General features: G+C 38.4%; 1 protein-coding gene across 1 annotated transcript; it reads left to right on the forward strand.

Moving 5' to 3' along the window:
* The first annotated feature begins 1,304 nt into the window (after positions 1 to 1,304).
* Positions 1,305 to 6,357, forward strand: CBR4 (carbonyl reductase 4). The gene is made up of 6 exons (XM_065736284.1): positions 1,305 to 1,396; positions 2,712 to 2,854; positions 3,378 to 3,498; positions 3,901 to 4,037; positions 4,616 to 4,750; positions 6,052 to 6,357. Exons 2-6 carry the CDS (start codon positions 2,713 to 2,715, stop codon positions 6,228 to 6,230), a joined length of 714 nt encoding a protein of 237 aa, XP_065592356.1. The 5' UTR covers positions 1,305 to 1,396; position 2,712; the 3' UTR covers positions 6,231 to 6,357.
* Positions 6,358 to 14,899: the final 8,542 nt, after the last annotated feature.

Here is a 14,899-nt window from a genome sequence, read left to right on the forward strand (position 1 = left end):
TGTTTCACTTGTGTGTCTCAGGTCTGTGTGCTAATTACTGTCTCCATAAAAACAAAACTTATGCTTCTCTGAGCTCTTAAATTTTATAGAAGAAAGGGAGTTGAAGGAACAAGTCATTCTGCTTATTAACTGTCATTTACTACTCCTGCAGTGTAGACCTTCAGTTGAGATTTTTTAATCCTATTTAGTTCAGTCTAAATCATTTTTTCCTCATTTATTAACCTCTTTCTTTCTGACTTTTTGCTCCCTTCTCCTTGTTGTCATCTCCCAGCATCCCTGTTTCTTCCTTTTTCCCAACAAAACAAACTTGAAGATGTAGTAAATACAGTGCACTAAATGGAAACACGAGGAGATGCAGAAATGAATTTTACTGCAGTACGGGAGCTGAGTGGGCAACAATGCCAAGTTACCTATACCACGCGTGGAGATTTTATACTTGAAGTTGTGATTAGAGGTCTGTCAGGGTAGGTGATACTCACCATCATACTGTGGTGGAAATGCTGGCTGTTTAGAATGTTTTGTTGTTAGTGCTAATTCTGACAGCTATTTTCTGCATGCTTATGAACTAAAACCCAGTTGTGTTTGCTGATAAATGCTCATCAAAAATACTTGTTTAACTGGCAATTGGAATAATATCCAAACGGGCTGTCACAGGATAAATTCTTGAAGTGATTGCCGTAGGTGTTATCTTGCCAGTATAAACACTGAGCAAACATGAGTAGGGATGAGGCGGACTGACGAAGTTGAGACTGTGCTGATTCATGGTGGACTGATGCACTCCCTGGCACTGCACTCAAGTGAGGAGGTGATGCATCAAGGGAGGCGCAGCGAGACATCATCTCTGCAATGCTTCCTGAATATCTCTTTTGAAGACTGGCTATGGTGGGAGGGGGGATGGTTTTTATTTCATGTGTAACGTGACAGCCCTGGGAGTGAGGTGCAGGATGCGAGCAGCAGCTGGAGCAGAAGGGCTGCAGCTCCTCACTGCCCGGGTGCTGCAGCTCAAGGGCCTCACGCCCCAGTCAGCTCAGCTCAGCTGTGAGATATCGGGCTGCAGTGGGGAAACCTGTTCGGTATTGTTCCTCCCTGTCAGCCCTGCGTGCCACTGCTGCTCCCTGCCGCCCCGCCCTGCTCTCGTGGCGGGTACGGCGCGCCCCGGCGTGCCCTGCGGCCCCTGGGCGGGCTGCGCTCTCCCCGGGGTGCCATCTTGAGCCCGCCGTGCTGCGGGGCCGGCATAACGCGGGCGCCCCCTGGCGGCCCCTGGTTGCGCGCGGGCCGGAGCGCAGGCGCACTCCGCTCTGTGGGGCCGCGGGCCCGAGGAGAGTGGCGGCGGCGGCGGCTTGCAGGCCGGGCCTTCTCTTCCCCTCCCGAAATAAGGGGAAATAATAAAGAGAAGGTTTGCTGGGGGCAGAGGAGGTTGCGTGTGAGGGATGCGGGGCGGGGCGGGCCCTGGGAGGCGCGTCCCCAGGGTCTGTGGTTGATTCTGTGGAAGGATAGATCCTAGTGAGGCTGTAGTACCCATGTTTTATCACTAAGTTGTCTTCACACAGCACGTCTTTTTGTATGCGTTCTTTTGAAAGGGTGCCTATCTGAGATAGAAGCGTTTATCTTCTTCCTGCTCCTAGAAATCCAGCGTGGGAAGGACGTGCATGGATTGATTTCAGGCACTTAGATTCTTTCCGTTCATTCTCTAGTCTGTAAAAGGATGGGCTGTTCCCTCTGGTAGATTTTGCTCTTCTTTAATCAAAATCTGACAGAAGGAGCACCCGGTCCTTTTCTGGTCCTCTGTGACTAAAATCATCATGCAATTATAGGAATTGATAGTGTCCTTGTATGTGCAGTTTCAGTTAAAACACATCAGAAAGGGCATATATACAAAACTCACTGCCTCGAGATATTGGAAAAGCAAAGTGTAATTGGGTTCAAAAAGAATTTATTTAAATATATGTAAAGTAAGTTCATTACTATTGTTTGGATCCTTTCCTTGGCTCAAGAAGACCCTAAGCAATTGATGATTGCTTCCTAGAGGTTTCAAATTAAAACCTCATTCTACAGGAGCAGATTGTTACAGTCCTGCCTATACATCTAAGATAGCTATTTCTCAGTTATTTCAGATTTCAGAAAGCATTTTCTGTCTACAAAAGTAGAAAATCATACAAACAAACTCTAACGCTACTGCTCAAACATAGGATTATGTAGTGAAACTTAGTATTAATCTACTGTAAATATGGTGTTATCGAGTCATACTCTGGCATTGTCTGCAGTTTGGGTGTCCTGCACAGATACATAGGATGGAGAGAGACCTTGAGGCTAAATTTGGTAGTAGAATAGTTGAGAAACAATATAATTATATCCACTGTGTTGGCTTTTAATAAACAGCTGAGTGATACATTGTGCTTTTTATATACAGAAATCATATATTTCCTCAAATAAATAGGAGTTATTGTAACATTAGTACTGAAATTCTAGACTATTTTTTTACTAGTTCAGAAATTTTTAAGAATTAAATTGAAATTGTTGAAGAGGTATCTAATAGAGTTCAGCTATTTATTTTTTTCTATGAATAAAATAAAATCACAACTTTTATAATTCAGTATTACAAAATGCTGCAGACTTGTTAGGATCATTATACTGACAAAGACAGTGGTTGTTCTCTGCAGTGTTTGGCCTGAAATTTGTGCTTTATTTGCAATTTGTGAATTATTTTTTAGGATGGGCAAGGTTTGTGCCATTTTTGGAGGATCCCGAGGAATAGGAAAAGCTGTTGCAGAATTACTGGCACAGAAAGGCTGCCACCTGGCAGTTATTGCTAGGAATCTTGAAGTAGCCCAAACCACTGCATGCAGTCTTGGTGGTACGTATCCTGCTTTGCAATGATTTCTTCACTGTCTAATGCTTAGGTAACTTGTGAAAGTAGCAAGTCATTAAATTAACTGTATTGATTAACTAGATGAGGAATCTGAGGGCGGAGGAGAAGCTATTTCACTGCACTTTGTTTTTATATGATTCTTTGGGAAAAGTAAATATGCTGCAATTCGTATTGTGCGGGTAGAGTAGATTCAAGGAGTCATTCAAGGTCACGGCAGGAAGTTCGTAGGAATCAAGTCATACATGGCTCTTGACCAAGCCAGAACAGAGGCCAGTCAGGTCATGCTGAAGTTCTCACTTCAAAAGACTGAAAATATGATGAGAGTTGTCATGTAACAAATTAGTATAGTTCTTGAAAATTGTACTGATTTAATTCCCTGGAGAAGAAATGGATTCCTCGAGTTATAACTAGTTCAACATCTGTTTTTTCAGTTGAGTTTATGAATTCTTAAGATTCGTGAGTTACAGACTTTTTACTCTTCTTATTATGTGCCTTTATTTCAATGCAGCTGGCCATCTGGCACTTAGTTGTGATATATCCAAGGAACAAGAAGTCCAACATGCTTTTGAGGAAATGCAGAGGAATTTAGGTCCTATTAACTACTTGGTTAATGCAGCTGGGATCAACAGGTAAGTTATTAGTTACAAGGTAGTACAGTATCAGTTGTTCACTGGTATTATATTTCAGATGGAAGTAAAATTATAACAGATTATAATAGCTTTCACTGTAGATTCTGAATTGTGACTTTTCAAGTTCCACCTCTATTTTCTTTCTTCTATCTGTTCTCCCTGAAATAGTCCAGAGCAGTAGTCCAAAGCCGTATTTATTGCTAATGAAACTTTGTTATCAGAATAGCAGTATGCTTTTTACTGTGTGTCATCCTGACCATGTCAAATTTTTGAATGCTAGAATGTATAGAACTACATGAATCCCCTTTAACATTCTGCTCATTGATCATGTTTTACTGTGAGTAAATGTAATCCCTAAGGTTGTGCAGTGAGCTATTTTGTATTTTTTGGTCTGTTTATCAGGGACAGCTTGTTACTGAGAGCCAAGACTGAAGATATGATATCCCAGATTCACACAAACCTTTTGGGAACAATGTTGACATGCAAAGCTGCTGTAAAAAGTATGATTCATCATCAAGGAGGTGCTATTGTTAATATAGGTAAATTGCTTGTCTAATCCAGTGGAATTATATGGACAGTACTTTTCTAAAATGGCTTGGCATGTGTAATGTTGAAATGTCGTTTTTTGCAGTTGGCTGTTTTCTTTATATTTCTTTCTATTCTGTGCTTAGTGTTTCTTTGTGAGTGCTTATTCCTTTATCTAATTTCAGCAACTTCTAAATATTGCTTAACTGCTTGTTTCAATAATAAACACCTGAGAGTTTAAATATTTCTGAAAATAAACCAAAACAATTTTACCATTGCTTATCAAGTGACTTGAAGTAGCTAAATCTACCAGCTGCTGGTTATAAGAATTAAATTGGTGTGGTAGTTCTTTTTTTTCAGTGCCATGATAGTTTTACGTTTTACTTTCCTGGTACATGTTCCTCAACATAGATAGGCACTTATCACAAAAATCATAGATGAGTGAGGGATTTGCTCATCGCGATAGACTGTAAAGTGCATTGAGTAATATACTTCTAACTGCTTTTCCTTATACTCATTTCCTATTAAAAAATTAAAACTGAAGCAATAAAGCTATTAGCCATCTAACCTCTTCCATGTTTCTTTATTTTAGGAAGTGTTATAGGACTTAAAGGCAACTCTGGTCAAAGTGTATACAGCGCTAGCAAAGCAGGAATAGTTGGATTTTCACGCTCTCTTGCTAAAGAAGTAGCAAGAAAGCAAATCCGAGTCAACGTGGTTGCTCCAGGTTAGTTCTTGGGAAGTTTGTGAATCCTTGATTACTGCAGTAAGTGGTGTTCAAGACTGCTAGTATTTGTATTTGGCATACTCTGAAAGTACTTAAAACAGAGTATTGTTTTGTTCTTCAGCCTTTCTAAGCAAGTTTTTTTTTAATTTTTTTCCTCCCCTGTTTAAGATATAGTATATTCTTTTATAACCACTTTAGTTTTCCCAAGGGAACGCTGAGAAATCTGGGAGGATGCATCTACCTGTTCTTCTATCCATGCTTACATTAAAAAAATGGCTTTTTTTCTATATTCCTCCTTCAAAGCCTGCCATCCTTACTGATGGAAGAATTATAAATAGCTTTATACAATATATAAATACCTTTGTGTCCTGCTAATGGATGTTTATTTGTTATTAGAGAAACATGTAAGACCGTGAGAAGCTGTCTTGAAAACATCTCTGTCTTTCCTTTTAGTAAACAGAGATGGTCTGGAAATAAACTTTATGAGGATGGTTAAGACAGTCTGTTCCAGGCAAACCACCATCCTTAAGGAAAAAGTTAATGTCTTTTCTGACATTCTGTGCTCTGAGTTATGTGTGACTCTGCTGCTCGCCTTGTGCTGCTGTGTCTTTCAGACTTCACATGAACCAATTCAGCTCACGAACTAGGCAGGAAAAATACCTTTTCTTTGTTAGTGAACTGAGCAGCTCACGGGGGAGATTTGTAGAGCAGAAAGTAAAGCTGAGACTTAGTAACAGATGGACATTAGATAGCTCTTTATGAAGCTGCAGTTTATGTGAAGGGAAGTGCAACAGTGGAAAAATTAGGTCTCAGAAAATTGAAATTGTGAAAAATTGCCCTTCAAGATTATAAGGAATGTAAAGTATTCTTCAGTTAAAAGTAACGATAGAAATTCTGCAAGTTCTGGAATAAGCTTTAAAATTCAATAAAAGCACTTAGCAGCTGTGGGTGTTTCTTGTCTGGGATTTCACACCCATGTTTTTTATTGTGCATGTTTTGATGGTGTGTTTATTTTTTATCTTTCAGAAAAGTGATACTGTGTTTTTTGAGCACAATTTTAGAGTTACTTTTTTTTTTTTTTTCCCTGCTGACTTACACAGATGTCTGCATTTTAATTATTACATCAATGCTTCCAAAACTATTTTTTTGGTTGGGTAAAAAAAAAAAAAATTGATGCGGACTGACTTCTAAGGCTTTGAAGAATGGTTGCTGGGGATCATCACGTCGGAGGTTTCCAGGGAGAGTCCACTGGAAAAATGTAATTGGAAATTAGGTTGCTCTTCATGTTTTTCCTTTCTTAGGCTTTGTTCGCACAGAGATGACTGCTCATTTGGAGGAAGATGAGTTGAAGAAAGCAATTCCCCTTGGAAGATTCGGTGACCCTCATGAAGTTGCTCAAGCTGTTTTATTTCTTCTGGAGTCCCCATATGTTACAGGGAGTACTCTAATTGTGGATGGAGGATTGCAGCTTTTGATTTAAATACTACCTTGAATAAGGACCTGCTTAAATGTCACGATAGTAATATATAAATACATGCTAATTAAGGAGGGGGAAATTAGCCCAAGATTCATGTTCATGTAATTGTCTTTGTGTTCTTTAATTAGATGAGTAAAAAAGGGTCAAAAAGGTCTTCCTTTGGTATGGTGATAGTTATAAATAACTTCCTGATGGATGTTTAAAGCACTATTTTTATGAAGTCACGTTTTCCAGTTTGGAAATGGAGTAGAGATTTTAATCTGAATTATCATGTTATACAAAGGTGAATAAAATGCAGGGGCGTGTTTATTTGCTGTCAGTTATGATTACCTCAAGTAATTTTTATATGTTGAAGATTGTGAACTGTATGATTTTCTTATTCTTATCCATCAGTCCCAAAGAGTTTCCTTTGTTTGTTTTTTTTTGTTGATAGCAGAAACTATGAATGTCGAAGCTTCTTGGTCTCCAGCATACCTGAATTGCCTTTATAAGATGTAATTATATGCAGTATCTTTTTATGAAAACAAAAACTGTGTAATTCTGTTCTTAAATGTATGTACAGAGGTTATTTAGTTCAGTAGCACTTGGTCAGATTAAAGGGCCATTGGTTGGTCGCAGAGTTGCTAATTCTGTAATTTCCTGAGTTCCAACTACATAAACACTGGTCACTGGTGTAGGGTGTGGTTGTGGGCCTTGCTGCATCAGAGTCTTTTCACAGACTTTGTACATGCTGAGAAGACAAGTATTTTGAAGTGCAAAGTGTTGTTGTGTGACTTCTTCAGCTCTGTCCAACTGTGTTAGTTGATATGTATATACAGTCAATAAAATAGCCATTTATTTTACTCAAAGCAGCTTTTGAAGCAAGGTAATTATTCAACTGTAAATGATTTTGAATGTTCCTCTCTTACTGAAAAGTTAGTAAAAGGTTGACCTCGGGCTTTCTATTGAGTTCAAATAATTTTTGGTATTTTATGCTTTTATCTTCTCTGAAGACTGCGAATGTGGTTTAGAATTTTCTCTTCTTAGCTCCAGTGTTCTTTGCATCATGATCCAGATGTTGATTCAGCTTTTGAAATTCCCACCTTGACACAAACTGAAGTGCAGAAAGAAGAGATCCCACTGATGATAACTTTTGAGATTTTCTTTGTTTGTGTGGCTGGGAAGTTTTGTCTTTGTGCCAGAAGACAGCACATTTTCAAGCTTCTCAGTGGTATGTATTAAACACTAGAAAGAATGGTTGTATTTTCAGGGAGTTTTAGAATTGTTATTGTTGGTTACTTTGGAATGTAAAATATTGGTAAATGTAGAACTTTTAGGAGGCCCTATCTTACTGATATCTCTGATGAGAGGTGGCGTTACTTGTTGTGAAAAGTTGTGTTTTGTATTTGTCTGTTCAAAAAATGTAACTGCTAATTGTGTTTCTCTTTGATAGGAGGAACCAGCCAGAGAATAGTTGAATCTCTTTAGAAAGCACTGAAGGAGAAGGGCAGCTGATACTCACATTTTTACTAGTCAAGTGGTCGATCATATGTCAGTAATTTGGCTGCTGCCCATGCCTGCCCTTGTTTTTTTATTAGCAAAATCTATGTGGTGGATCTTGACCAGAAACCAAATGTAAGAGACTAAAAATAATTTTCTGCTGGTGAGTTTTGGCCCTAATTATTGTTATTGACCATGGTTTTGTTTAATAAAGGGAATGTTAAATAAATAGCAATAGCGTTTTTATTGTATGATTAAAACCTGGATTAATACTCTCAGAAGAATCTCAGTAGGCTGCTAAATAATTATCTAAAAACATCCCAATTGTTCTGTTGTTTTTAAATACAATATGGGACCTGACTGAAGTATTGGTAGCCTTCTTAAAATATTTTTTTTTCTCTTCAAATCTGGAAATCAGAACTGAAAACCATATGAAAACAAGAATCCATTTTGTAGGAATCCATTTTATAGTTTACTGTGTATGGCTCCTCTGAAAGGTAGTATCTGTATTTGTCAGGCTAAGTTTGTCTGGCCTGGTGTGCTGTGTTAGGCAGTGGAACTAGTGAATGCGTAGGGTAGGTGACAGATCAAGTATGTGGTGAAGTCCCTTTAGAACTCTCTTTTGAATGTCTAGAACAGGCATTCAAATCTTGTGCATCTAGCATTTATCCCAAACTGTATAAAAATATTTTGGTTTCTCTGTTGTGTGAGCAGTTCTTAAATAGGACAGTGTGCTTCACTGACTTAGCATGATTTCTCATTTGAATTTTGAAAATCTCAGTCTACTCTCTTACTAGTAGTAATCCAAAGTTTCTGTGATTCCATTCCTAGTTGAAATACGTGATTTATACTCTGATTCATGTGCTATTTCTTCGCCTGCTATATTGTTTACAATTCTCTGTAATCTTTTCATAGAATCAGTAAGGTTGGAAAAGACCTCTGAGATAATCTAGTCCAACTGTCCACCTACCACCAAACTTGACCCCATTTACTACTTTTGATAACTACCAGTATTCTGTTACCTTGTTGGTTTAGGATGAACTCTTCTAGAAATTCTCACTATTCCAACAGTTTCTGTAGTATTCCTCTTCCTACAAATTTCTCTCTTCAGGCATGTACTTGAAATGTTGCCTCAGCATCTGTTTTTGAGACTGTTTTCAAGCAGGCTGTGATCCAGAGTTCGTGTTCAGCTTACCCTGTGTTTTATTCCAGGTCTTTTCTTCTGCCCCAGTGACACCCTTGTGTCAGTGATGTCTGCATGGCCTGTCACCGTCTCCCCGCAATTTCTAAAGAGACTGCCAAGACATGTTTTGAGGTTGGCTACTTTTGTAGCAGTCATTTTAGTTGCCGTGGGGTCCTCTTTAACTCCTTTCTGACTCACCTATCTTCATGGTGGGTGATTTTACTTGGAACTAGGTTACTGTTTCAGAAAGGGTGGATATCCTTGCTGAAGGAAGACTGTGTGCTGCAGTATTCACTCCTTTATAAAACTGCTCTTCTACAGAATTTACACTTGATTAAGTTTACGTTTTGTATGTGATTTGCATGTTCTCAGTTTTAGTTGATGTCTGGAGGGTGTTGCAGGCCTAGCATGTTAATTTCTTTGTATCTCTTTTCTGCTTTAGGGAAGATAATGGACTAATTGTGGTTTTTTTTTCCCTAGCTTAATCAATGAACTACTTCCACTTCTCTGTTCAGAAACATGTTTGTAACTTAGAACTTGCTATAGCGAGCCGTGCCTGGCTTTTCCTGTTTTATAGGCACATATTGCAAGTGATTATCATCAGTAAAAGCCTCTAACAGGACATGTAATGTGGGTAATGTTTTTTTAATTTTTTTTACTATTGCAGCTTGTAAGTAGGAGATGTAGGGAGGAGCAGGTTTTGCTGAGTATATGGTCTGTGTGAGATATCCCATGAAGGGATCTCAGTTCAGCCTCCTGAGGGCAGTCTATCCTAAGGCATTATTACATCAGAATTCAGTAATATATGCATTTCTAAGGAAATGGGGCAACCTGTATAGATATAAAGTTGATACTGGCATCACTATTACTAATTTCATAAAATCCGTATCCTGAACTGTTCGGGGATGTAAGGCATGATTTTGAAAAATAAATTTCAATTACTGAAACTGAATTATTTCAATGTTGAGTTCAGTGAATTTGGATAAAAAGTGGCTATCTAAATTTCCACTTTTGAAGTGTCTTGACTACATTGTTATCTACAGTTAAAACACATGCAACAGACCTCTGTCATTGTTTTCATCTTCTGATGTGCTGTGTAGTGTGAGGGCTGGTACTGCATGAAACAGAGATGTATGCCCTGTTGCAAATATGTGGCTTTTTTGTTTGTTTTTGAAGTAGTGTTTTTCTTTAGTGTCCTTTACCACTGTGGTCTGGTATTCTGCAATAAAAACTAGCATTCTTGTCTTAGCTGTTAAAAGCACAAACTCTTACTTGGTATCACTGCACCCAAATCAGCACCTTTAGTCATGGTACACCAGTAACTCCCATGCTTAACTTCTCATTTTGATAAAAGTCAGTCCTTTAAGAAATACCTGGTGTAGTTTTTGACATGCTTTAGTGATCACAGTTATTTATATTTTTTTTAGTACTTTGTTAGAATTTTTCACCTTCTTACTAGCTTACTAGATAATACTTGAATTTCTCATTTTCAAGATCACTACAAAGGAGTGATAACTATTGGTCTTGTTGATTGCTGTCTTCACAATATGGCAAGAGCTGAAATTTTGATCACAAAACACGTCTAACTGATATTCATTGTATGGTGAGTTTATGAGTGAGTGAGAGCACATTTCAGAAGAGAAAGGATAGACAGTTCAGAGGGAAAATCCTGATAATTAGAATTGTTTGACTTCATCTTTGTGCACGTATATTGAGAGTAATAGGTTGGGCACATGTCACAGAGTGAATGCCCCTCTGAGCAAATAGAGTGTAGTTCTGCTGAAAGCTTCCTGCAGCCCTGCAGAAAGGAAACAATAGAGTCATTGCATGTGTTTTATACAGATGCCATTTAGTCTGCATGCTTGATTTTTGGCCATAAGATGGCTCTGCCAGCAGTAGGCTAGAACTGCATATTCTTGTAGCTCTTGCTGGAAAGGCGTGTTGAATGGAGACCCTCTGTAGTTTTACAGTTCACCATGATTTTTGGGCAGCACTAGAATGGAGATCATGCTAAGCTTGCTATGCAGTGGAGCAGTTTATTGGTAAATATTACATCAGTTATTAAAGTACTGCACATTTCTGCAAAGTTGCTCACTGTGTTTTCTGTAAAATCTTACAGCACCACGGTGCATTCTTCCTAATAACCATGTCTGCACTATCTGGCTTCCAGCAATACTCTACGTGCCTGTACCTCTTGTGGATTAATCAAGGTGGCATCCTTCTGTTTGTGTGAGAACCACATGTTACAGTGGATTAACATGCAGTGAGTTTTATTCGTAAGAAGTGGTTTATTCAGCTCTATTTTTTGATGTATTTTTGTATTGAAGCAGTCCAGGAAGAGCTGTTTGCATTGCAATAGTAGTAAGCTTAGTTTTCACCTTAAAAGTTGAAATTTGAGATCCCCTACTGTGTTATCCTTTGTAAGCAGGAACTTCATTTCTGCTTTAGTAACTGCTGTGCAATGCTCTGCTGTGTCAGTTTTTTCTAACAGATCGAGCTTAACCCCACCTTCTGGAGTTTGGTTCTGAATTCGAACTTGGCATCATCTGAACTCTGAGGCAAGAGCCCTGAAAATGTACTCATCAACATTTTTTATTTTTTTTCCCCATTTTAGGTTCTACGTTCCTTTTATTTTAGATTTGGAATGCTGCTTGCCCTGGACAAAAACTGATGCATTTCTCCTTGGAATTAGTGATTAGAAACACTGTAACAGCCTATCTCCATGCATAGGCTGACCTGAAATTCACTGTTCCAGAATGAAGACGACTTCCTTTTCTTGTACCTGTTCTTATATGTTGCAAGAAAATACTAATAATTGCAAAAAAAAAATCCCTTTGTTTTGTTGTTAGAGGAGTGGTTGCTTTTAATGGATTTGGTGCTCTGAAAATAAAGATGCTTGAAAGTATGCAAGTGTTTAATGTTCAGAATTGCTTCATTCTTCTGTTAGACTTCTTCCTGTTTCCAAGAGAAACAACTAACAGAACCTATTTAATATTAAAATTCTGTTTTTAGATTTGGAAATTTACATTGTGAAATTACATCTTCTAGTGGAAAGTGAATCTGAACCTATTCCTACTGCAGTTCTTGAATTACATTTTTTCTTTTTGTTAACTATTGCATGAATTTATAAAAGATCACAGCTGAAGTTCAGAAAGGTAAAACTTCTATTTTCAATTTACATTATATTACAAAAATGTTCTAGAAATCCAGTTCTGAGGTATTGTTGCAGGAAGTGGGTTAATATGTTGATGGGAAGAAATTGAATGGTGCACTGGGGTTGGGAATGGTAAAAACAGACTGGCTTTCTTTTTGACAGGCCCTTTTGTGTATATAACTTCAGCAGTTGTTCAGGCAAATACTGCAGGTTAAAGAAAACCCACAAAACCACCACCAAAATCTTCTAGTTCTTCTACTGGAGCAGTGATGTGTTGTGTTGCCTGTTACATTTGAAGTCTTATCTTACTGGGTTGTTTTTAATACCTTGTACAGTAACCTGGAAAGGTCCAATCCTTGACAATTTATTTTTATATTTTAGGTTCTTTGTGGAATAACTGTGATTTCTGGGCCAAGAGTTAGCAAACAAATTTTGACAGTCTGTTCAGTTATGTGTTTTGGGGGGGGGGGAAAAAAAAGATGAGAAAAAAGTCCCACCCTGAGGTGCTTCATTTGATGCAATCATTCTGACTGTTGGCCACGTGCTTGTTTTATATTTTCTCCATGTTCTGCAGCTGTTTCTGGGCCATTTGTGCTACTACAGAACTGGAACATGATCCCAATGGCAAGTCTTGGCTCTTCTCTGGGGTTTACCTATTTGCAACACAGTTTTATTATTCTAAATGAAGAATGTATCCTTCCAAGCACTGATGCGTTTATCCTCCTCTGCTGAAAGGTCTGTGCAGGCACTGTTTCTTGTAATTTGGTCTTTTGCTGTAAATGTGAGTTGAGCATTCTTTGAAACAGTGACATTTTAGAGATTTTGAGTTCAGTGTGGGATTATTTTATCCATTAACAATGTAAAGGTTGAAAATTGTGACTGATTTTGAATGAGAATTCCTAACTTTACAACGTTTGAGGGGTACTGTGTGCTGTCTGGAACAGATTGTAAGTTTCTTGGGCCAGGAGATGCTTTTTCAGCTATCTGATGTGTGTTATGTGCTTGAGATTCTGTTCGTGTAGAAATGCTGTCCAGGGGAGAGGCTTTTCTTTTTCACCTGGTCAGGAGAAATAGCATAACTGCAGGTGTGGTTATATTTAAATTGTCTGTATTCATGATTTTGGTAGTCAGCTTGAACACTGTACACAGAACCATCAAGAAAAAAAAAGCAGATATTCAGAACATGAACAGATGTGGTTCGGTCTTAGATTAGAACTCCTACAGCTGCTCTTAATCATCTTTTACAAAAAGTTGATAGATGTTACTGGTGCAGTAGCATGTAGCAATTGTGGTTAGCTCTGAAACAAAAATGACATAGGGTTATGTTAATCAAAAAGATGGTTAGTGAGACCATCACTGATCCGGTTCTGTGACAGTTGGGGTGGGGGACCCACGGACCCACACTTCGGGAATGGGGAAGGGGGAAAGTGGAAAAGGGAGATGGGCCTAAAAACAAAACAGTGGCAGCAGTCTGAGGAGGAAAGCTAATTTACTAAATAAGATATCGGAAAGCAAAATAACACAATATAATTGGAATTGAAGCTGATAAATCAAATGACAGAGAGATTGTCTGAAACAAACCAAAGGCCTTATGCTAAATGCTGAAGGAGAGATGACTAGGGAGCACATGCTGCTGGGTCGATCTGAAAGGGAAGAACCTGTGTCTCATGACACACAAACAGTTTTTATCATTCCCTCTGAGTGGAAATACTTAAAAATACAAAGCAAGACAAAGTCCTCTGGGGAATGTAGTTCTTCTGAGACAGTTGTACTCAGAGCTGTCCATGATCCATGGAGCTGAAGCATTAACCCTTTAACTCCCAATGCACTACACGATGTTATGGTGTGGAATACCAATAAAAAAAAATCATAAAACCATGACAACAGTGGCACGTCCAGTGAAGATAAGTGGAGTTGCTGTTATGGGGGAGTCCCTTGAAGATAAGGAGGCAAAGTTGCAACACAATGCAACCCCTTAAAGATTTTACAAGGATATCATCAGATGGGCCCAGATTCTAGGATGCATGCTTAGAAGGAGGGGACATCCAGTGTATCTGTAACAGATTCCTTGGAAGTGTTATAAATATATATACATTATTGCCTATAAATGTGTAGTCACTGCTTTCCTTGGTGTGCGTGTTCGGGGAGCGATCCCCATGCACCCAGTGCTGTCACAGAGGGAATACCTGCTTGACATAACTCGTCATGTCAAGTTACTTTGCTGGATTTCTTAGCTTCACTTCCCTCCTTGAGCTTAAAACCATTCCCCCTTGTCCTGTTACTATTTACGCTTGTAAAAAGTTTATTCCTCTCCTGTTTGTCGTTCCCTTTTAAATACTGGAAGGCTTCAGTGTTTGCCGAGAGTGGACAAAGAGGAAAAAAATCTGTCAGTCAAGTCTGCTGTAGACAGAAAACTGACAATACACTTGAGAGAAGCAAATAAAATTAATGAATTGGAAAACCAGAAGTAATTTCCAGGGAAGAATATTTGGCTGAAGAGCGAAAACTTTATGTTCCTTTCCATCTTGTGATCTAGTGTCCCAACCTGTAAATTACACTGTCTGCTTTTGAGGATTGTATTTATATTTGACTATAAAGAGCAGCAGATATTTTGGTTTACTTTATTTTGGGCCTTTTTAATTACAAATGGATATGGCTTTCCACCTTTGATTCATTTCTGCTCTTTCTTGCTATTTTTTCTTAGGCTGAAACATATTCAGCTGGATTGTTTTGGTAATAAGACTGGCTAAATGGGGCCAGATTGAGGCAAATATTGAAGTTTTCTGTAGCCTATTAGGGGCTGCTGACATGGCTGCACTTCTTCCTTCTTTGTATTTATTTATTTATTTATTTTTA

The sequence above is a fragment of the Cyrtonyx montezumae genome, unplaced genomic scaffold (genome assembly GCF_038088225.1).
Source record: "Cyrtonyx montezumae isolate F1298 unplaced genomic scaffold, pur_monq_1.0 scaffold_2, whole genome shotgun sequence".
Taxonomy (NCBI): domain Eukaryota; kingdom Metazoa; phylum Chordata; class Aves; order Galliformes; family Odontophoridae; genus Cyrtonyx; species Cyrtonyx montezumae.